This window comes from Bombus pyrosoma, linkage group LG2 (genome assembly GCF_014825855.1).
Source record: "Bombus pyrosoma isolate SC7728 linkage group LG2, ASM1482585v1, whole genome shotgun sequence".
NCBI lineage: Eukaryota > Metazoa > Arthropoda > Insecta > Hymenoptera > Apidae > Bombus > Bombus pyrosoma.
In genome coordinates, this window is record NC_057771.1 from 10,310,207 (window position 1) to 10,334,356 (window position 24,150).

Consider the following 24,150-nt stretch of genomic DNA (forward strand, 5'->3'; position numbering starts at 1 on the left):
CCGTGCATCAAGTTGCTTCTCAGTTGCCAGGGTTAACAGAAACAAAGAGCTTACGAATTTCTTGCGACTATGGCCCTTGTTCAGCTTTGCAAACAAGTGTAACTTGTTTCTCGAACCGCGTGTTATTTGCCGTACGTTCCTTCTGTTTGCGGATAAATATTGAACCGTGTGCCCTATCCGATGACCGGTTGCTAGGACGAAACATGTGACTTCCTTGCCATGAATACAAGCAACCACGTAGGATTTCAATAAACGAGCGGGCAAGCTCCTCGGTGATGTTGAGAAGAGATAGCGTGAGCCGGCACGCGGTCGGTTCCCGTGAAATATATCGAAACCCCCTCGTGGGTTTTAATGGCAATCTTAAATATACGACCTTCATGCGAACTTCTCTTTTTCACGTGGTTATGTAACGGAGACCCGGCTAACCCGGCCCCGGTTGGGTTTATTTTAATAGGAGAGCCCTGCAAAGTTGAAACTTTCATCGATAACATTGCCTGTTCCAACGGACGGTTATAAAGTAGTTAAGTCCCGCTCGTGTGATTTATGGACGACACAGCAAATCTCATTTCGCCTCTCCTTTTTTTTCTTTCGCTTTTCTTTCTCTTTCTCCCCCCCCTCTCCCTTTTTCTATCTTTTATTTCCCATTTATTCTTTTTACTTTTGCCTTGCCGTTTTCCTTTCGCTTTTTACTTCCATTCTCGCACACCGATATCAGGCAATACGCACGGGAAAAGTTAGCGAGCAACGCTCCGTTGGGAGCTTAATTTGGTATCGAGGATAGATTATCAATCATTAAACAATTTTCACTGGCAAGCGCGCGAAATCATAGACGAATACCTCGGCGGAACAGGAACCCATTAATCTTCGACCGGTCGCGCCAAATAAAAACGTTTCGGTGCATTCTTTCCGCGCCGCAGCGGGCTTCGCGAGTATCCACGCCAACGTGGCTGCCGTTTATCGCGTTTCCTAATAGAATCTGTGAATACCGGAAGAACTTACGATCTCTATGATGCCACAGGATGGAGAGTCTTCTTTTTGTTTGAAATCTCTGAGTGAAAATTAGTTTTAGTACCACTTGAGGCGCAATCAATAGTCCGTTGGTGAATTATTTCGTGTCAGCGTGATAGCACGGTGCAAAACGGTCGTCGACTTCGGTTAACCGGAAATACGCGTCGTTATTTCTACTTGGAATAATGGGAAACTTATCGTCGATACTTTTAAATGAAAGGTCAATGACATTCGAAACATCTAGTCCTTAACAAACTATACTTTATAAATTCCAAAACAAATCTATTATATTCGTAAATGTTGAAAACTGAAACTCGCATATATAGAAGGAAAGTTTCGCCTTACAAAGAATAAATTATTAAAACTTGAAAGATTCGTATAATTGATGCGACAAATCAGACATTTCATCTATTACGATCTATTAACTGTGTTTAATAATATAGAATAATACTTTATTCCTATTTCTTTAAATGCATAATTTGGATTTCTAATCTCTTTATTTCATAATAAATTACTAAGTATTAATTTGCCATTTAATTCGATAGTTTCAAATACTGCTGTCGAATACAAATGAACTCTTTATCTCCAATCTTCTTCAAATTTAATATCAGAATATTTGTGAACGATAGTGTACGCCTACGTAATGCTTACTGTGTCGGACCGAATTAGCTGCAAGTGGAAAGAAAGATGACTGGAGTTTACAGTAGAAACGGACGGCGCGTTGTCAGACACAGTTAAACGCGGTCGACGGAGGATCGCGCTATTCTTGGAAGTACACGATATCGCCGCAACGCGTTCAAACGCATGCACGTCGTCGCCATAATTCGTTCAACATCTTTTGTCCAATTTTATACGATGTAATTGAGAAGAATGAGGAAAGAATATCGCGTCCACGTAATTCGTAAAATGTACACCTAGTGGTATTTAATAACGTTCAATGCAATTGTCGCTTAATAAGATCTCATTAAAGCGTGTACGACGCTTTCAACTCAAACCGGAAACATTTCACGCTCCGTTTCTTTCGTTTCTTCATCTTTTGCCGGTTCGTTCAAACGGAGATTACATTCATCCAAAGCAATGAGATTATTATTTCTGGGAATCAATCGAATAATTTTCTTTTTTCCGCCTTGAATAAAACGTTCGACAAGAATATGCACGATTTTTCGGTTCAGAGGGTCGCTGCATAAAGACGCGCGGAATACATTTTACCGCGGTCGTTCCTCTTTCGCGACGTTCTCCATTTTCTTTCGTTCGTTAAAGGCACTCTTCCTTCCCGTTCGTAGGTTTCGCAGTTTTTTTACTGGTAACCTTTCGATTCTCAATGTTTCCGTTATGATTTATTCATAACGATGCCAAGCATCACCAAAAGTTACGTGATACGTTAAATATTTGTAAATATTCATTGTAACCGGTTGAGATTTTTGCATGCTTCCTATGTGGGTGTAGCCGTATCGCATTTGTTAGTCGACCATTGAGAAAACCAAGTTATCGCCGAACATCAAAGCCACTGCGAGACACGGAAGGCACACGACCACGAGGATCAATTAAATATTCAACGACGTCTACTTCAGTCTCGTGACCCAGAAACGTGATGCCGATATGCGGTGATGCGATACCGTGCAACAGTATATGTAACTTATTGTGCTTTTCTCTTTCCAAATCGAGACAATGATCAGCAAATATATACGCGGCTCGTATTTACCTTCTTTTTTTCCACGAATACCGACGCCTCGCTAAGACCAGGCTTATTTTTAATTATCCCGGTTGGCGGAACAAGTGGATAAAGAGAAAGACAGAGGGGAAAAACGCGTAGAGAGATAAAACGAAAGAGGAGGCAGTCGGCGTAAAAAAAAAGGGGAGAAACGTCAAGTAGCGAGGGGAACCGGACACCATACGCGGACCGCCATAATCTTCCAAAAATTTACGAATTACGGTTTTTAATTCGGCCTTACCGATTATGTCGACAGATACCGCCGCGTGTCTGTTTGAATTTTTATTCTCGTTCCTGGGAAGGCTTCTTCCCAACATCGTGTGTGATGCGATTCCATCGTGATCGTACTCCGAAAACAAGTATTATTCATGGCCTGTCATCCACGAGTTCCCTTGCATCCTTCTTCAGTCACGGAAACAAAGAGAAGACAATGGAAAGCACGCGAAAATTGGAGCAGAGCTCCATCGAAATCGCGGAAATTGTCGCGTCGCTTGCCCGACGCTCTTCGAATTTTCCGACGACAATTTTCGGCATTCAGGTAACGGTTGGAGAAGTCGACTTCTCAAGAAATTTCCCAGAGAAAATTCCCGGTTAGTTAGATATTTTAAACGAGACGGAGCGAATATATCCCATTCAACCTTTGTAGATTGTAAACAGCATAATAATGACCATTCTTATTATCATCCGGAATGGAACAGGGAATTTGGCGAAAACTTGCCAGGATTCGCGAAGCAGCTCGCGAAAGCAGTCTAATTAGCAATGCTAAAGAAAGTTGGCGAAATAACGGAGGCCGAAATCCATATCGAATTAAGTGGTGTTGGATAGGCGAACACGTCATCAATGCCACGGCATGATACTCGAGACATGGTTGAAACGTCCGAAACGCCACGATACACTCTTCTTTCTTCGTCCTTTCCACGTTTTTATCATGTTCTTTTCACCATCCTCTTCTTTACCTTCTCTTTCTCGTGCTTCGTTACGAACGAACGCGACGTTAGCTGCCGGAAGGAACAAGAAATTAATAGCAGTGGCTGGTAAGCAAAATTGTGCGCGGTATTACCTTCTTTAAAAGGTGCGCTGATTAAGAGCACCCTCGACCTACTTAACTCTTTTTCCAGAATAAAATAATCGTGAAATTAAACTCACGATGACTGGAGCTATTTGAAAGTTAAATCCGCGTCGTGATGAGCTAGAAGGGCAATCGTGTAACGTAACTAAATGTTCCTCCTGCTCTTCTTAACCTTTCCCATTTACCTACCTTTTGCCACCTTTCGGACAGTTTCTCTCCCTTTTCTGTCGAGTTTCATTCAAGCGTGCGAAGTGCTTTTTACGATACCGCTAGTCGCGTCTAAGACGGCCATACCAACCGCGAAGTAAAACGCAACGAAAACAAAGTTTCTACGACGTCGTTGAGTGCTCGCACCGCGTTATTGTTCGCATAAATAAATATCATAATATATATATATATATATGATATTGTGTGTATGTATAATAGAAGTGCCTAGCCGTCTTCGATAATGGAAGTCTATTTATGTCGCGTTTCTTCTACGACCATCCTGTCATAGGGTAATTCTTTCGCTTCGTTGCATCTACATTTTTTGTCCCTTCCTTGCTCTCCGGACGACGTGTTAATCTATTACTGGGTGGGCAAAATTAGCCATACTGTGAAAGCTTCTTCGTCGTTCAATTATTTTCAGTCGAGAGAAAAACGTTCATTCATAATCCATTTAATTTTATCGTGCACGTGTATCCGCTTCGTAATCGATTCAAAGAGAGTAGCTCGGCGTTACGGCCGTCGCAGAAACCAACCATTTCGATTAATTAGCCGCTAAGGCAAATCCTTAACAAGTTTTAACCGGGAAATCCTTTTTAATCACCGCATCGAATATCGTTACTCGGCGCGGATTAGCAGTCGTGACTCGACGAGGCGACATTGCGACGCGAACGATGGCGCCGTGGCACCTCGACAAATTGAGAATCTTCGCGAAGCTAGCCAATGAAGCGTGCTCTCGCGAACCACTTGTCCGCGCGAAACGGATTATCGATACTTGGTTTACTTCACTTGCGCGACCTAACGATGTTATTGTACGATCAATCGTTTGTTTGAACAACGGTGATGCTGACGCGGCTCGAAATCACTCTCTGCTCTCCCTTATCGTTCCGTGATCCTTCGTCCTTCACCTAGTTCGCATGGGCTGCTCGGTTCGTTATCGAGCTCGTTAAATATCTTGGAAAACCGCTGAACTCGCGGATCGATCGAACGCCCGCGACACTCGAGGCGAACGTGTTACCGGAGACAAGTCGATTTGTTCGATGCCGAGAAAATGAAATGGAATGAAGAGAACGATGCGTTAATTTTGCAGGCACCTGCGCTTGATTAAGTAACACCGATCGATTTCGTCTCCTTCCAGGGATATCCTGGGACTGATCATAGCGTATATATAATCACCTTCGACTATTTGCAAAACGGTCCATTAAGTATGGCGTCACGTCTGGAATTTACTCGGATGAAACCGCAGCCACCCCTCGAGCGGTAAGCCCGAACGTTATTCTCTTCGCAGACACTTAAGTCATCCGCAATAAAGAATTTTCTCGTTCCAAGGGTACGCCCTCGTAGTTTGTTTCAACCTTTCATCATTGCGATCCGACGTAAGAAGCTTACGTCGACGAGAGGTGAATTGCTTCGCGTATGTACTTCTGTCTTGTAACGTATACAATCGTTGCTGGTAAAATCGCACGGCCATTGCTATGTTAGCATTCGCGGTGCAAACCATTATGTACGAATTAATTACGATCCGAGGCACGTAATTAATAGAGAATCAATGGAATTAGTTGGTATTGCAGTGGCTATGATAGCTTCGAGTCGATCGAAATGTCAGTTCGAAAGGACATCGAGTCCGAAGCTGGTACGTTGGTTAATCGGCTTGGCTAAGAGCGTCGACACGCCTCGCTTAGGAAGGGAAAACAATGAGAAACGCTATAGGCGACGAAGATCCACGATGGTAACCGGAAAGCTTTACGGGATAACCGATTCATTCCAGCGGTCGTTTTCGAAGTTAAAATAATTTGCGACGTAAATGGAAGCGCACGCCCGCGTGGATCATAATGGAATAACGAAGCGCTGTTCTATGATAATGGAGTGTAAGGTAGTAGAAATGGGTAGCGTAGCCGTCGTAACGAGCGGCACACAGTCGTTTAAGCAGCGAGCAAAATAACGCTGGACGCGCAATAACTTTATTCCGCGCAGAAGTATTTCATATTTCCGCCGGTGGATAAGATGAAGCGCGCGCGGACCCGCCACCGCTGCTCTTCTACCTCTTTTTACAGGGCGCCGCGTTAAATTTTCATCCCGCTAAAAGAATTACTCGCGACGAGACGTTGCTCTGTTTCTACTCATCCTCGCGTTTATTAAAATCACAGAAAGACGGTGTAATTACCCCAAGACAGCTTTCTCCGGCTATACAAAAACGGAAACCGAGACAGATTTTTCGTTTCTTCCATTCTACGTATTTCTACGTTTTACCTTTTCTTCGCTCAATATATATATATATAATATGCAAGTACATACATACATGCATACTAGTAATGTACGTATGTGTCTGAACGTATAGATACGTATTTGGCATACAGTAGCTTCGCATGAATCATTCTCCTGGCGGGCGATGCAACGCGCACCGGTAATAGACAATCCCCATTTTTCCGGGCTTTTTCCCAAATTCGCGACAGACGCGCGCGACGCGAACAACCTAGAATAGGTTGCGTGCTCGCAGCGGGGGTCAAGCGACGACGAGACGCGTCCGACCGTTTTTTCGGCGAGGAAATTTATACACCCGCCGCGAGCCGAGGTGGCAGCGCGCGACTGTAATGAGGAAATATCGTTTCACGATATCGATCCACGCGGCGAAAGGTCAACCCTAGAAGGGGTTGCCGGCTGACAAACCCTCCGTCACAGAGGCGCACACGTATACGGGCCGGCGAGCACACGCGCGGCCATGCGCCCCTGCCACCTATCTACATACTTCCACGCCGCGCCGCGGGCGTATCATACGCTCCGATACGAGCATTGCGTCTCTTACGGATATTTTGATTCTCGTAATGAGACAGCCTCCTGCGAATGATTAACGCGAAAGCTCGCGGTCTCAAGTACTCGATCGAAGGATCGTGTTCTACGTGTCACGCTCTTTTTCTTTCTTCCGTCTCTTTCTCTGCCCCTTCTCTCTTTCGTTGTTCGCGCCAGGCGATGCCACCATTTAAATATGAATTAACCGATCGATCGACAACTACGACGCCACGTATATATACGTACTTGGGTTTCGGCTGGAAGAGAATTTCGCGTATACACCGATCGTGGCGCTATAAAAATTCAAGGGGATATCCCAACGAATGTCTGGAACGTCGGTAGAGTTTTTCATCGAATACTCGACGAAATCCACGATTATACCGTGATACAAGAGCAAAATACGCGGGGCCGCTAGAAAGTTCGACCGTTATCGCGCTATTTTCACGTAGAAATGATCTACTCGTTGAAACTGCAAACCGCTCCATCACCGACACTGTCGTCTTCCATCGTATATGCTATATACGAAAGCTTCTCTCTCTTAAGTATCCGACTATCGTTCCCTCCGCGAAATGATCATTCCATCACGGCGCAAATATTGAATTTACATGGCCGTCTCGTTTCTGCATTGCAGATGTATACGCTCTAGGGATGTGAACCGCGGCCTCGTACATATGTACCATATGCATGTACTGGGATACGTAGAGAGAGAGAGAGAGAGAGAGAGAGAGATTGTGAGAGAGAGAGAGAGAAAGATGGATGCGAACACGAAGATAGATGGTAGGGGGTACTGTAGCGGTGTTTACTGCCTCTTTGCGACCAAGTCTCGCGGTCTCGTTGTATCAACTCGTGTCTAATGAAATCTGACTCACGAAACGAATCCCCCTCCCTTGCCCCCACCTTCTGTCTCGCTACGATTTAATTCCGCTCTCAAGTACCATCGCAAACCAACGACCGTTCTTTAAGCAGCCTTGATTGCAACATTAACAATATTTATCGTCGTATAGCGTAACTTTCCACCCTTTGACAGCGTCTCAGTAACGGCACTGGTTTACGCGTTCATAATTTACATCCACGTGGTTCTCCATCGTATCTGCCCGAATTACGAAGTTGAAGCAATATTTCGACCGTTTCATTCGCCAACATACTTGTAAACCTTTTCAACTTTCCGCGTCTCGTATCAATCATATTAATTAATTAGCAACAGCGGGAACGAGAGAATTAATCAATTGGATCAATAGGTTGTAGTTTAACGAGGGAAGCTGTTTCGTACGCCTAACGATCCATCTTGCAGGAATCGAGCCAGATATCTAGGTCACCGACAGGTTCCTTTCCTCTCCGTTGAATATTCGAAAATTGCTGCCGCCTCCTATAATTTGGAATATTAAACTCGGAAAACGAGAAGCCTAGCGACGGCTTGAATAACCTCCATTAGTCAGCCATTCTGTCGCGCGACGATTCCACCTACAACCATGGGAAATCTTCGTATCGATACCGTTATATCTTTCCACGTATGACGCGTGTACGCGCGTACACATGCACGGTCCCTTTTATTTGTTTTGTAAATACTACTGGAAAAACAATGAGAAACGTCCTCGTCCAGAGAATAGAGAACGGAGTGACGAAGAGGAAGCGAAAGAGAGTCGACGCTACGTTCTCTTGACCGATCGATATCCGCTTCGCGAGTTCACGATCTTAAATCACCGGGCGCAGCTTGAGCCCGGACAAGCAAGGATTCCCTCATTGTGAGGCAGCCAGCGTACTGTCACGGTGCATAACTTCGATATTATATGTGTCCTGGGTGTGCGCGCGGCTTTCCCCGGTCTCCTGTAACTCGGTTCGCCCCGTCGAATGACGACGTCCAAGAAAAGGATACGATGCGACCCGACAGTGGAACGGTTAGCGGTCGAAGGATGTTTTCTGGTGCATAAAGGGGACACGTAACGCGCTTAAGCCCCCCAACATACGCGTGGAATGGAGCACGGAATCCGTCTGTCCATTGTCCCGTGTTTCATGGAATGCCTTGTCAGGTGTCTCCTTTCGAACTCGAGAACCCTCTCTCTCTTTCTCTCTCTTTCTCTGTAGAAAACGATTCCACCAGATAAAATAGGGATCATAGTGTCTCCTAAGCTTAATGCTTCTTACTTCGTGATTCACTCACGATGTAAGTAAGCTCATGTTGAAGTTAAAACGCTATATCTTTAACTTGTTTGTCAAATCTTACGCTTAACTTCTTTTTTCTTCGCGAAATTGGAAATTAATAGGGACAGATTAATTTCAGTGAGGTTCCGATGCTTGCGAATGATGCTCACATGGGAAGATAAGGTCGATTTGGGTAATTTTCTGACTTTTGTGACATTTGGTGGTCATGAAATAGTTGAAAAAGAGAGACTCGAATATGTAAATCTTCGGAGAATAAGTGAAAAATCCATCTGTATAGCTCTGGTCGTTGCGTTAGTTTAATTCGATTAATATCAATCCGCGTAACTAATGTTATGAATATCTTTTAAACATTCAAGGAGGTGAAAAAACACATATTTAATCCCAAAATTGAATGAGAAAATGTTGAAAGCTTCGATGAATAGATAGAGAAATATAACTTATCAGAGCTTCATCTGTGGCCTTCAAATATTTTTGATAGAAATAAAACATCAGATGAGAAGATAAAACATATCTATTATGTTCAAGAGATTGACAATCTAAAAATGACAAATTAACTCGTCTTTCCCGGGTAATAGGTTAAAGGACTGTTCAAAGCCAGTATGTGTTTTAAAGGACGGTTTGCCTTTTTACTTGCAAAAGTTTGTAACTCGAGCATCTTGTTCCCTGCGTATTTTCTATTAGCTTGTGTCGCTCTTTCTAACGGAGTTACCACAACGTCGTGAATAGCGTACGTGACATTTACACAAACCGGCCAGCAGCTTCTTTACGGTGCACCTGTACGTTTCCAAGGGTCACAGGGTAATTGTTGAAAGGCCAACTTAAAGCTGTCGATCGCCGACAAAGCGGTGCCGTACACACGACACACCTAGCTTCGTATCTTCCAATGAACCGTGGTATCGAGTTATAAGCTATACCGGCGAGCCATGTTAAAAGCTACCGTTAAAAAGGGAATTCGAGCGAGATTCGGTGTACGATGGATCGTCACTGGAACGACGTTATTAGAATGAGAGTGTTGAAAGAAAGAAAGGTCGATAAAAAGAACACGATCGTTATATCTTCGGAACGTAAACCTTGCTCCATTTCGATCTGAATTGTCTCTCTTAAATGGGACGGACAGAAATCTAAAAATTATTAACAAAGGCAATATCATAGACATATGGAATTATCGAGTTCGTAATATGAGTTGCAAACGTTAAAGGAATTATAATGACCGCAAATGGAATTTTACAATTGGAAGGATTAAATATAAATATTAAATAGCCGCAGTTCCAACTTTCTCCTTTGGCATGATTTTAATTCGTGACACGATTAGATGTCGATTAAAGTCGAACTCCGATGCATAACGAGGCATTTGCTAATTTTAAACATTAGCTTTAACAAAATAACATTATAATTAAGTTAATACACACGGTTAATAAGTATCAACGTCATGTTATAATTACAACATCCATTTACGTCTATCCTACGTGTACGTAGTAAAGTGAATGTCCAGTGAATTATGGTCTATGATAGTGTGCAACATTTCACGCCCTTCTCCTCTGCTCAGCTTTCCCTGCAGGGTGTAGACGCGTTCCGTGTATAACGTGTATGACGTGTTCCGGTACCATCTGTAATCGAAACAGAGTTATCGAAGGCTAAAACTTTCGATGTTTATGGATTCCGTAAAAATAGTAGTTCGCAGCCGAACTGGTGTCGGATCTCACCCACGTTAGTACAACAGTCGTCGCTTAAATAAACAACGAAACCGGGCCGCTGCTTGTGAACCGCGTAACAGCCGCGAGCGTCAAGGTACCGCGCTACTTCCGGTGCGGTTGCAGCGCGCGTTACAGACAGTGGAAAATAGTCGAGCGCGATGTTAATTAAAACGAGATCGAACGGAACCAGGGGAACTCCCTGGAGGAGGCCGGCGAACTCTGCAACGCCTGCGTCCTTTTTACGGAATCGAGGGCTTGGCCAGAAACAGCGGAAACCGCAACAGCTCTCGATACCTCGTCCTCGTTCCGAGCTCTATGACTTTGTCGGTCGTTCGAGATTGTGCCTCGAGTTTTCGCGTACGAAGCCCCTGGTTGTATCGGCATTTCCCGTATACGCATCTACACACACACACACACACAAACTCATATATATACACACTGTTGCGCAGAGACGCGCGTCAATTTGGCATTGTGGTGTCCGTATGCAACGACGGACCACACACAGCCAATGTTGATTGTTGTGTGAGCACACAATGCGTCCCCGTTGTAACAGTCAGCCGCATCTAGCCCGACCAGACTGCGTACGGGCAGGCTTGACAGTTTTCGTTGCACCATGAATACTGATACGGGCAAACATGGTCCGGGAAAACGGTTACGCGATAATAAATCAATTTTCCGGTGACACGTGCGCCTTGGGAGCCGGATTGGAAAAAACAATCGTGGCGCAACGTGGTAACGCACGAGATGACTGCGACCAATGTAAGAACATCAACAAGTTCGAAGAGGACCTTTAGTAAAATCCCTGGTCTGGCCTAGTTTTATCCCTTATGTGCTTTTTGCTGCATCAGTCAAAAATCTCCCGGTTAATAGATATTTAATCGGGATCCGTCGAACCGATTATAGATTATCGCTGGAAGGAGGAGCCTGGTAGCTCGATAAAAATGATATATTTCAACCGGTTCTCGAAGCTGAGGGTTTTTCGCGCGTCAGCTGGTCGTTGGCGAGGAACTCCGTTGCTCATGGAATCCGCTTGAACGGCTATGCTGCAAAGTTAAGAAAGTACTAATGGCTTCGTTAATGCCGTGCAATCGGTCGGAGAACGGAGCTCGAATTTTCAGCTCTTCACCGCAAAAGCGTAATATCTGCTTGTAGATGCGATTTTGTGATGGTAGATGACGCGTTATTTCGAGTCCGATCAAAAATTAGACGACACTCAGGGATTGGCCCAGAAACTGTTCGACGATGAATCTCGCATAGAGAAAAAGTGAGAGATCACCAAACGGCACGTTGCGATTGTAACGGGCTGTATGGTCGGGCAAATTTATTCATCGGATTATTCAAATTGAAAGCCGTACACGCCAGAGGTATTGCGGTTTCGTAGTTATCGGCGTTTGGCGTGCCAAGGCTGAAGCGAAACTGAAGGGAGAGGTAGCCGAGGATACATCATCGTGGACGACCAACAATTTCATCCCTTTCGAAGGGGATGATGAGTAGCGCGTGGGCGAAATTAAGAGGATCTGGTGTTCGACCCACGCAAACCGGAACATTTTTCGGATTGTCAGTGAAAATGATTGGACTCTTGTAATAAAAGGCAACGAACGGTGAGAACGAGTGTGGTGTATCTCTTTCATAAATGATATAGTTTAGAAGGGGGAATTGTAGCTTGAATTTATGAAGGCTAAAATAAACAAATAGCCAAGTATTTGTCAACTGAGCAATGAAAATGAACGTGATATATCTTTTAGAATATAAACTAAATTTAAACGTAAGATATCGTAGTTTAAGTTCGTAATAATCAATAGATAAGATAAGCAAATTGTCAAACAGTTGTAAAATTTTGCAATTTAGAATGTGATATCATAGCTGAAATTCGTAAACAACAGTGGTTAAAATAAGCAAATTATCGAATATGTTTCAATTGCTACGGCTATTTCCGTGCATGACATAGTCGTTATTCGTAGCCACTTACCGTTTTAAATTCGTCCAGATTATAGAGTTCAACAGCCTGTCGTAATATTAGATTTCTCGTATCTTCTCGTCTATTTCTTTTTTTCTCTGACACATTTCGTGAAAATAACATTAACCCGATTCTATTAGAAAATGATCGTACACTGTATTTAATTTACCTCGTGGCAACCGCTGAGATCGCTAGCCGGGGACCCATAGTTTCAGATGAGTTCCAGAGCACTAATATCAGTAGCACACAAAGTTCCCAGATGATCAACCATATTGCCGGTAACGGTGACCAAACATGCCTTAACTTTACCAATCAAACGACAATCATAGTCGTTAGCTGACGATACTTAAAAACGCAACACAGCATGTCGCGTTAACAAATTTCGTCCGGTAACAAACTGATCGACAATAACCGTATTCCATTTAGCCAGCTCAGATCAGATTACTGTACAAGATAAAAAAAAAAAAAAAATAAATAAACGAAAATCGGTTACAGTTGATCGTATCATCGTTTATAGAGCTATGAAACGAGAGTAGGTAGATTCAAGCATCAGAATCGACCGCTTTGTGTGTATCGTTTCCAACAGGCTCTGTCGATCCTCACGAATATCGAGCAGAGGCCCGATTGCTAGGCGCGTGTACACATCAATCGGACGTTTCCAGAAACGACGACCCGTGGGACTCGTATCTTTGATTCTAGGTCATGCGATGACAAATTGATCAGAGACGCACTGTCTCTGTTCGACGACTCGAGGACGGCTACGACCGTGTTTCCAGTGACCCGGTCGGGTTTGTGCACAACTTCGATTTTCAGCTGTCAAACGCAGTCGCTGTGCCGCGTCGCCTGGCTATACGTCGACGTGGATTTTTCCATGCGGAAAAACGCGTCACCATTATCGAGACACGATGAGATTACACAATTTCCGTGGCGAGAATGTCGTTCTTCGGCGTGTTTCACGATGACTACTTGATTACGAACCTCTAGATGAACCGTTTTACAGGGAAATACGAAAGGCGAAAGGGATGGAAAAATCGCGCGAGACAGGGTAGACTCGTCAAAATTTCGATGACAATAGGCAAGCAACCACGCGACAAACGAGTGCGTTTGTTCAACGGCGAACGTCATCCCTGCGGCACGCTGATAATTGCCGCGGCATTCAGGTGTAATTGTTCGAATGAACAGCGGCCAATTAATTATCACGAGGCACCGACCGGGCCGCGCCGTTTTATCGGCGGCGCATGATCTACGAATACATGGTGGTTGGCAGGAATATCTATACTCAGGGACGTGTTAGCGTATGTAATAATCAAGTGGTATATACGTGGCTAGGAAAAGCAAAAGACCGATCGAACACGTGCCCTGCAATCGCGCGAAATTTTAACGCGGTCCAACGATATAAAGTAAAGGGGACGTGCGAACGAATCCCATCTCGATAACAAACGGATAGACGCGTGCCGGCGCCACTTGGTTCGCCTCGACGACCTACAGTCATCGACGGATTATATTCTGATAAAATTGATATCCGTACTTGACTTTTATAAACTTCCGCCACGATGTATCATATTATCTTCATTACGTGTCTCGTGGAAACTTTTAATTACCTTACAGGCGACCGTTGCGTAACAGAGTAACGAATGTGTCTCGTTTGTTTAATTCCCTTTATCGTTATACCGCATATTTTCCTTGTTTCTCTTGCATCTCGCGGGTATGTGCATCGGGAATTTTCGTTAACTATTCGTCGAAACGCTTGTTTACCGAGCTCGGCGCGATTATGCCAAAATTCCCGAACGTATAATGAACGATCGTATCGAAATTCGGGATCGCGGCGGCTAGTATAATGGTTAAAAATCGTTGATTTGCGAACCATCGTTTCGTAGGTTGGGATATCGATGTAACGGAGCGGGGTAAAAAGTACTGATCGCTGGACGATAAATATTCAGAAATTTTTGCCTCCGGTCCGATGATTATTTATCACGCCACAGAGGAGATGCAACGTTATCCCTGAATTATGATCTCTGACCGGTTGATGTTCGGTTTAGATTGAAATTAATTAAAAGTATTAAACGTGATTATAACGAACGAACAGGTAATACGTGCTCGAGCTTCGTTTTAACAAGCACTTTCGAATCGTAATTTCGTGCTCCGGTTAGAACGGGTTAGTACCGGTTTGAGAAAAAAAAAAAAAATTCCGCCGGCAATTAAAATTTGGAAAATGGAACGAAAAATGTTGCACGTTGATAACATTCTGTGTGACGGTGTTTGACGATAACATTGGAAAGACGAACGTTCGAAATGGTAAAACGTGGTATTTCTAAATTAAATATCAGACAACGGTTAACCGACTGTCAGCTGAAATTCAATTTTTATCAATTTTAATATGGACGAAAAATCGAATGATTCTCTGTTATTGTTGTATTCCGTTAATGGACTGTTTCGTAATTCGCCCACAGGCTGATTCGCGACCAACCGTGACGCGATTATTTTCGCTGTAAAAATAGGAGGAAAATAATTGGAGGAAAATATCGCGGAATTTATTAAAATCCCACTTTAACCCCAAACTTTTTTACTTCCCACGGATTGAAACGTAGACTCGGTTATGAGATCGGTATTTCTCTCGCCTTTCTCCTATTTTCTTCTTATTTCTTTAAAACTCCTCGACAAGGCTGCGAGAGGTTTCGTTCGGATAAGGTGACTGTTTCGTGTGATATTTTCATTTCCCACGGCGCTAGACGGGAATAGGTTGGTAAAACGAGAGAAACATCGGCGAACGCGTTAAAGTGGCGCTTATCGATTCAAGCCGCAAAGCCGCAGCCGATCCAGGCATTTGTCAACGACGACAGGAAACGTGGCCCACATAGGACGCGTCGCGTTACCCGGACACATTTCAAAGTTCCGTGGTGCGTACAGAGTCGAGGCAGCTTGCAGGGGCAAACAGCAACGACGAAACCGAGAGGCACAAGCGCAATTATTATTACGTCCATTAGGCTTGTATTCCATTGAAATGGTTCGACTGGTAACGACCAGGCTGAGGTTATTATCCTATTGAGCTCGTAAGCAGTTGTGCCACACGATGTCGTACGACCGTCTTACGACATCCTCCCCCTGATCGAGCAAACGGAACATGGCGCGACAAGAAACGTCCGCCTCCTCCTTGCTAACGTCGTCTAACTCGTTCAACGAGAAACACGAACGCGACGTGTAACGAGCGGGGCCGCTTTCTTAAAGGGTGCGAGCACCACGATTCACTGCCGGAACGAAAGCCACGGAGCAAGTTGGTGTGCCCGGACAGGACGGGATAAGGCGGATGGGCATTGCTTTCTTACTCGAAATATCGTGGTTGACAGTGTCTAAAATTTAAAGGTGTATTTTGGTCTGAATTGTTCGCTGAAGACGGGATATCGCTGCGTTAAAAACTCGAGAGCGATCTTCTCTTCGTTCCGTCCGAAGAACTAGCACGATGAAGATGCAACGTGGTCCGATTCAAGCGTAAGCCAGACGAATAAAAGTTAATTGAGAGGTCGATGAAACGATTAAACGAACGCTTCGTCGGCTGACTGGCGCGTTTCTCGACGTGACCACGTTGAACGTGTTCGCGTCACTCGATAAGGAACAAGGGGGAACACTTCACCGAGGAGAAATTGTCGCGTAAATTGCAACGCGAGAAACGTGTTCACGTATGTTATTAGAGCGCCGAAGCGAACATGTCCGTGGATATATTCGATTCGAGTGATAGAGGATCGAACATCGTCGATCGGCGTGCTTCTTTGGTCGTTGCAGATAGGAAGTATGTACGTCGCGCGGGGCCGTCCCGACCAAGAATTTCAATATCGATCACCGCTCACGCCGAGTCTCGAATAAAATTGTCGCAGCAACAACGATGAAAATGGAAGAAAGCGAATTGATCGAGTTTTATTAAAGCGTTTCTCAATCGTTTAACGCGTGCTCATCCTCTCGTCTTCCTTCTCCTCAACAACATGCCACCGTTCCCTTTGTCGTCGTAAAACGGCTACAGTAATAATTGCCAGCAACGGGTGTATTTTTTTTTTTTTTTCGTTGCATCGACGAAACGGTATTACCGTCGTAAAAGAAGCGGAAGAGAAAAAAAAACCAGAGAGGAAGAAGAAGGATATAGTCTCACCTGGTCATAACAGTGGCATCACGTGTACTAACAGCTATATATGCTCTAAAAACGCAATAATAAATTGCTGTACTGGCTATAGTTTTATCGTTTCATTTACGGCGACGACTTCTTGGTCTCCGCTCTTCTAATCCGATGGGACTATAAAGATAAATAAGGACGGTTCGAAGGTAAACGGGCGGAGCAGCGTACGACCGTCTGCAAGGTCGTTAAACAATCCTCGGCTAGAGGACTAGGCGGTGCGCGAAAGCGAAGGGAAAGAGACAGAAAGAAAAGGGCGGGGAAGGGAGAAAAGTTAAATAACGAACTTAGACGCTTTTTACTTCTTATCGACAACCAACCCTGGAATATCATTGCGACGCCGTAAGTGCGTTATCGCCGCTCCACTATTAATTCTACCCTTTATTTTCCCCTCCGATCCCTAATTCGACTATCGACTGTTCTGCCCCCGTTGCTCTGCCGGCGGTCCAAGTCATAATTTACGACAGCTCGTTCTCGCGCAATCAACCGTAAACTTTAACGTGGTAATGTAGTTCCACGCTTACATAAGGCACCTGGGGTGATTTTTACGCAACGTAGAGGGTTCAGTTATAGTATAGTGCGAGGAAAGTATATTGCCTGGATTAAGAACCGTTTGTAATTATTGGAATCGCTTTATCCTTTTCTTTTTTCTTTTTTTTTTTCTATCGTGAAGAGTACTTGGAATAAAATTATTTTCTGCAATTCATTCGGCATCGAATATCTTTCGGCGTGTGGGGAAAACGTCTTGAACTATTAATGATAGAATCATGTTTTCTCCAAGGCTTTTATAGAGAGAACATAACAAAAATTAGAATTGGTGTTACTCGGAGAAAATACATTATAGCTTTGTTAGTAACTTGTTGCTTCGCAAAGTAAACACACTGATCAAGAAATACATTTATCGTTTATTTACTTACTAATTTGTTGAAATACAATGTTGCGTTACGTAAAACGAAGGAGTACAGAATTATTTCCTTTCTGCTTTCAGCACGAGAACAAGAGGCGTAGCAAGATCAACGCCATCTATAATCTGGCTATCGTTGCTACTGACGCTAGGAACGAGGGTAACGTCATCAGCGACGAACATAACGAACGTGTCACCATTGGCTTCGACGGTGAAGCCGATCACGACCACGGAAGTAGTTTATCAGCGATTCGCGATTGAACCGATGGATCAGACCGCGGTGATTGGCAGCCGAGTGACGCTTCCTTGCCGGGTCCTCGACCAGAAGGGACCTATTCAATGGACAAAGGACGACTTCGGTCTTGGCGCCGTCAGAAACCTCACGGGATACGAGCGTTACGCCATGATCGGCAGCGACGAAGAGGGTAAGTGAAATTCACTTAACTAACTCGATCCAATATAAAGATCATAGGAGAAAAATACAATAAGTGGCAATTTTTATGTTTTATGGAAGTAGAATTTAAAAATTCAACATGTTGTCTGTTAATTTCATATTACCAATTTTTCTCATTTTATAGAGTTTTAATATCAAACGTAATGTGTATCTGACAATTTCTTAGACATTTGAAAGATTGATTGATTGTCACAAGATTGTACCACTGATTTCTTATGAAACTTTGTAGATTTACCAGCGATTTTTAAAAAGTTGTATGTTTGGATTTAAGACATCCCTCTCCAACTATGTAAGTATATGAAAAAAATACTCTCTTCTTGCGGACAAATAGCATCAGAATTAGAAAATCAAAACTTATCATGTATTTTCTCTCTGGTCTTCATATACCTATAGATATTTCTCCGTTCTCTTCTTACCTGTATAGCTAAATCTAAGATTATAATATTATGGCCTAAGCTATATATTACTAGGCAGATATATATGCGTGAAAATAATGCTTGCATGCGGGAATGAGTGGAGCGAGTTTCACGAGAACGCACGTTTGTAAGTTTCAAATCGATTTGCATAATGATTATGGGGTATACGTGATTGGTTATTTCCTGATAGAGCCAGTACAATTATAAATATATACACGCCTACGGGCCGAAAAATATCTACGAATAAGATCGTAATGTAATAACTAAACCGCAAATTTTTATGCATTTATTGGAAAATTTAAAGCTACGAGAATGCACGGAATGCACGCAATATCGAAAAATACTATATATAATATAGTATTTATATAATATATACAAATATATATAATGCTAAACAATAGCTATTTAAAGTAAAACACTGGTTAGAATATTTAACGAGTGAAACTTGAAAATCAATAGTGTTCAAAAAATACAAATTTAGATATATATCCGGGATCTGATAACAATATTATTATCGTCTTGTTGGTCATCCTCTTATTTTCCCATACCACATTATGTATATGCGGATGAAACCTCGCGAACTTTCGTGACGCGTACAAGAATTAATGAGGATTGTAATGATGAGAATTAATGAGAAAATTTTTATACGAAGAGGACTTCCCGTTGTTCGGTGAAAATTCGGTAGTCGAGATCTCGCAAATGGATGTTCTAATTAAAAAGGACAGTCAAATAGTTTAATATTGAGCAAAGCAATTGGCCAAATGCCCTCTGTATCGCCGCTTGTTTTTAATCCAACGCTACGGCTGACTAGAAAATCCATCCTTTCTTCTTTCGTGCTGTCTGTAAAAAGGAAGGGAACGGAGCGTTCCACTTTCCGATGTGTTTGTTGCGTTTAAATTACACGATGTCCTTAAGGAGAGGCGGTATCTCCGCAGGCATTCGCGAAATTGCTTTCCCCTTTGTTGCACGTAGGAGACGAGGAAGGAACAGCGATATTGGAAAATGCTTATGTGCACGAACAAATTGAAACTCCGTATTTGCAAACAAGCGGGACAAGAAAACGGCCAAGACGTTGTTCCCCCTGTTTCAGTCTCTCCTTTATTTCTTCGGTCGTACAAGAGGAGGCTCTTTTCGGTTTAAGCTAAACTTACTTCCGCGAGGCCCACGTATTTAAAGTTTCTCCGAAACTAGGAGATTACCGTTTCGTTTGCCTAATTCTGAATTTCACGGCGTTGCGATAAACCCCTCCCCCCCTCTCTTCCGAAGTCTAAACTCATTCCGGGGATAAAGCTTCGGCTCAGGATAACGACCCACCCTAGCGAGCCGCCCGATGAAATTAACCGCAGATTTCGAGGGGAAAGCCAGAGAAGTGTCGATATAATCGAATCGAATACGCGTCCACAGATATGCCGTACGAAGGATAAAAAATGAAAAAGAAAATAGTTCCCTTTTCATCCATCGTATTCAGCACCGTATTTCGCGATGCAAGGGATCAGTGTGGGAATATATATCCAACTGAATGACCGGTAACAGACGTACGGATGCAAAGGGTAGAACATATTTTCAGGGGTGAGTTAGAAATCGAATGAATCTCGATGGAGGCTTGGTCGCGTTCGACCGACAGCGCCATTTCCTTCGCGCTCGTTTTCCGTTTTTTCCCCGGCGCCGTTGGCCAGCGGCGGCACGCAGCTGCGATACACGACGGGTCAGTTTGCACGGACCAAATTCAATTTCCTGCGGCCTATTGATTTTTTCCTTTTTTTTTTTCTTTTTTTTTTGTAGCCTTTTTTTGCCTCTTTTCCCGTAGCGTCGTGGAATTGCGAAAAAGAAGGAAGAACGAAAAAAATATGAACGACTGAGTGAGTAGGAAAGAAAGGTGGAACGAAAGGGGTGAGAAGAGGAGGAAAAGTTGCACGATGCGACGAAATATTTTATGTAGAGCGTGTGCACGGGTCGGTTCGGGAGGTCGAATGGTCGTGCGAAATTCATACGGGACGGACGACGAACGACCTGACATTTCACACAGAATGGAATCGTACGTTCGCCCATCTTGGTTCGTTCATGACTCTTCGCGTAACGTTTTAACTCGATTGTATTTCGATGAATACATGGACGAATCGAACGGTGAAATAAATAAAAGCGTCTATACGTATATTTCAAAAGAAGAAGCAAGATTGGGTGGTAGAGGATCATAGAATGCAAGACGTGGACGAAGTGTGGAGAGAAAAATTCAAATGGATTCCCTTCGAACATTATTTGGTATAACAGTATACTCGCGAGGGCAAAGTTCGAAGCGGGAAAGTCGCGGAGAGAGTCGATAACGCGGTGGTATTAATGGGCCGCAAGCGGCAAGTTAAATTGCCTTTTTAACGAGTTCCGAAAAATGTGTGCTCCGCTGACGTAACATTTGCTCGTCCGCGTTCGAGCGTTCGTAGCATCGCATCGTGGCCCGGAGCGAGCGTTGCTCTCGAACGAACGCAGTCAGCCATCAATGAGGCGGGTACGTTGAAGGGTGGTATCGGTCAGGGTTGGAATTAACGACGATTCACCGGCGAAAGTTTTCTTTGGTTCGTTCGAGATCGCTGAATCGGTAAAATTGAAAGGCCCCGGAGGGATCTTTTTCAGGCCGTATCAGGCAATTGGAAATTGGCCGGTTACGCTCATCCAGCAAGGATGGACCGACCGTTTATTCGATTACCTGCCAATTAACCACCGTGCGCGGCCGCAAAGAATTCCTTTGGCAGAACGCGGAACGGCCAATCTAATCGATTCGTAGCCGCAGGCTATTTTGCGCGGCGTCGCTCGTGCTGGCCGACAGATTTAGCAATTTCTCCGTGACCGACGTGCGGCCGCGAATGTGTGTCATTGCGCGGCCATCCTACCGATACACCGTAATATCATAATACACGGGGAACTATCGTGGCTGTTCGGTCGCGATTTAACGAGCGAACGCGCGCACGCGTCGTTCTGTCGCGTTTTCGTGTTCGTCTCGGCTCGACAGCTAAATTCACGCGACGCTTTTTCCCTCCTCTCGTCCGTATCTAATGCCGCAAAAAGCGGGGCTACAAAAAGCTGCAACGTTTCGAGGTTTATCCAGTGAAAAATTTCCACGTTCCGCCACGATAAAACATCGCTTGCCGTACGGTACACGCGTATCGGCCAGAGCTTTGGCCCTTTTTCCCTCTCCCCGATACCGGTTACGCCATACGCTCTCCTTTGCCTTCTATTTACACGCTGCTACCCATTTCGCGCGGCAAGGATTAGTCCAACAACCGATTCTACGATACACACTCTATGCGCATTTTTTCTCTCTCTCTCTCTCTCTCTCTCTCTCTCTCTCTATCTATCGATATTATGTAAGCAGTGCTGGCGTACAACTCACCGTATATACGTGTACGCTAAACGCGAGCGAAAGCCAGCGGCGTGGAGCGGAGCGACGTATCAACGGCACGCCATGCAGCCGCCGCCGTGTGCTCTCGTAACAATCACGCCGGCTCGAAACGATAAGATTCGTGGCAGGCGAGAGGCAATTTAAGCCAACGGCACCTGATATACAAGGTGTACCAGCTAACTCTATTATCCGAGCTATTCCCTTTACTTTTCGAGTTTCCAGACGATACGAACCTTTGGTTCGCGGAAGTTGCGTGCGTGGCCCCGTTGCACGCCGAACGTTTTCGTTGCCATTAAGCTCCGATATCGGGGTCACCGGCGCCGTCTTATTTCGCGCGATTTCTATTTTCGACAAAGACAGCGACTCACGAGTACACCGTACTGTTAGTTTCCTAATTCTGTAGAGTTGTAAGGAAAACGTAGATCTTGTTATGGGAAGCCTTACCCTGCGAGTTTCTTATTAGATATACCTATGTAAAAATACAAGCGGTCTGCGTTCACCTAAGAAGCACCTAGAATCATCGGCCATTCAACTTGTCTTAAAAATTCCATCGGACACTCCTACGTTCATGGACGAAAGAAGATATCCACTCAATAGCTCAATAGCTGTACCCGGAGCGAAAGCACTTTAGCCGATAAGGTCAGCTGGGACACCCTATACTTTTCTCCTTTAGCGAGTTTCGTTGGTAACAAGGGGAACGATGTGTTACTTTCAGTTTCCATAACATTATTGCAACCCTCACAGTGACCATTTGCACGGCAAACGTAGAACGCGCACAACACGATCCATTTTGGTTCCTGTTGTTTGTCCGACGATCAACAGCGGTCTTAAACTTGGTCGAGTTCTGTTGTTGGAAAGGTAACATCCCAGTACCGTGGCTACAAAGTTGATAAGAGTCTGTCCCGGCAAAGTTCCCGCCGTTTAACTCCTCTTAATTCCACCGGGATTAATTAATTTAGAAGCGTTTCGTTGCAACGGAGGAAGAATCGTCGGGTTTCGGTTTTACGAATTCCCGATAGGGACACCGTAGCGTCGAATCGACCGTAAATTGTGACGCGTCCTGTTTGTTTCTTCCAGTTAACGCGAGTCTTGATTTTCTTCCCCAAAGACAGTGTATCTTCCGTATAGAATAGAACCAAGGTATCTCTCGGTTTGTGTACAGAGAATTTCGGTTAAATAAGTTCCTTTAAACGTCGGTTCCTCCATTCTTCCGCAAATAGTACGGCACAGTGACCAAAATGTCTTCGGTAATACACAACTCGTAACTTCCCATCAGACTCGAAACACGGAAACAAATATTTTCTCCGCGTCTCGGCGTGCTTGCGATTTGCCTGCGGTAAACAAATCCTCGAGCGCGGAGTATCGAAGCTCGGAAAACTGTCGATACAGGCGGCGACGCTTCCAAAAGTCGATATCGGAAAGTCGAAGGCACAGAGCACGATTCCTGCGGCTCGTCGATTTCGCTGGCTCGGTCGCGAGTTCCGACCAAGTAATCGCAATCAAGCGCGCTTAAAGATGCAAACATCGGTTCGAGAGGGTGGCGGAACTCAGCAGTTCCGGTTCCGGGACCGCACTACTACCGGTCCCTCCTAGATTGTGCCCGCGACACGAGTTCGCGAACAATGGAGTTCGAACCTTCCTTACGCTCGAGTTACTCTCAATTTGCGCGGTCCCGTGCAGATTAGTAAACAGCTGCAGTGCTACGGCTGAGCAAAGCGAAGCAAAACGATAACGGAGACACGCGAAGGCGACGAAGTAACTTGCAGGCGAAGTTGAACGAGCTGTCGACAGTGTCGCGGAGCATATCGATGCATCGACGTGGTTGCGAGAGCTCTGGCTGGATGATTGGTGGCGCAGTTTCTGATTCATCCGGTCGGTCGCAGCCGGTGTCATGTACGTGTCTCTATTTTTAATCGACGGAGTCGCACATATCCGTTACACGTTGCATTCTCTGCAAAATCCTCGAAAGAAATAGGTACGCGACGTGTGTTGGTCGGGCCACGCGGAACCCGCGGATAACTTTAAATTAGTTCCGAAACATTTGTCGCGTATACGCTGCACCCGGCTAATGCAGCCCGCTGGAGATCGATAGGGGAGATCGCGGAATGTTGGAAATGGCCGTGTTACGAGGATGAGGGTAGCGCTAATCACTTGGCAGCCGCGTCAAGCTGCAACCGGTTGCCCCACCGGATGTCCTTCGATGTGTCTCTAAGCGGGGATTAGAAGAGGACAGGGT

The 24,150-nt window shown here is 44.6% G+C and overlaps 1 protein-coding gene across 3 annotated transcripts in view; it reads left to right on the forward strand.

Moving 5' to 3' along the window:
• The window catches only part of LOC122574406 (irregular chiasm C-roughest protein-like), a 157,597-nt gene that overhangs the window by 83,846 nt on the left and 49,601 nt on the right, over positions 1 to 24,150 (forward strand). For 2 of the 3 annotated variants that reach the window (XM_043741981.1, XM_043741990.1), the window contains exon 2: positions 17,738 to 18,078. In XM_043741981.1, the coding sequence (XP_043597916.1) occupies positions 17,738 to 18,078 (341 nt within the window). Of the gene's footprint in view, positions 1 to 15,866; positions 16,077 to 17,737; positions 18,079 to 24,150 lie in introns of those variants that run through there. The other variant, XM_043741999.1, reaches the window with a different exon arrangement.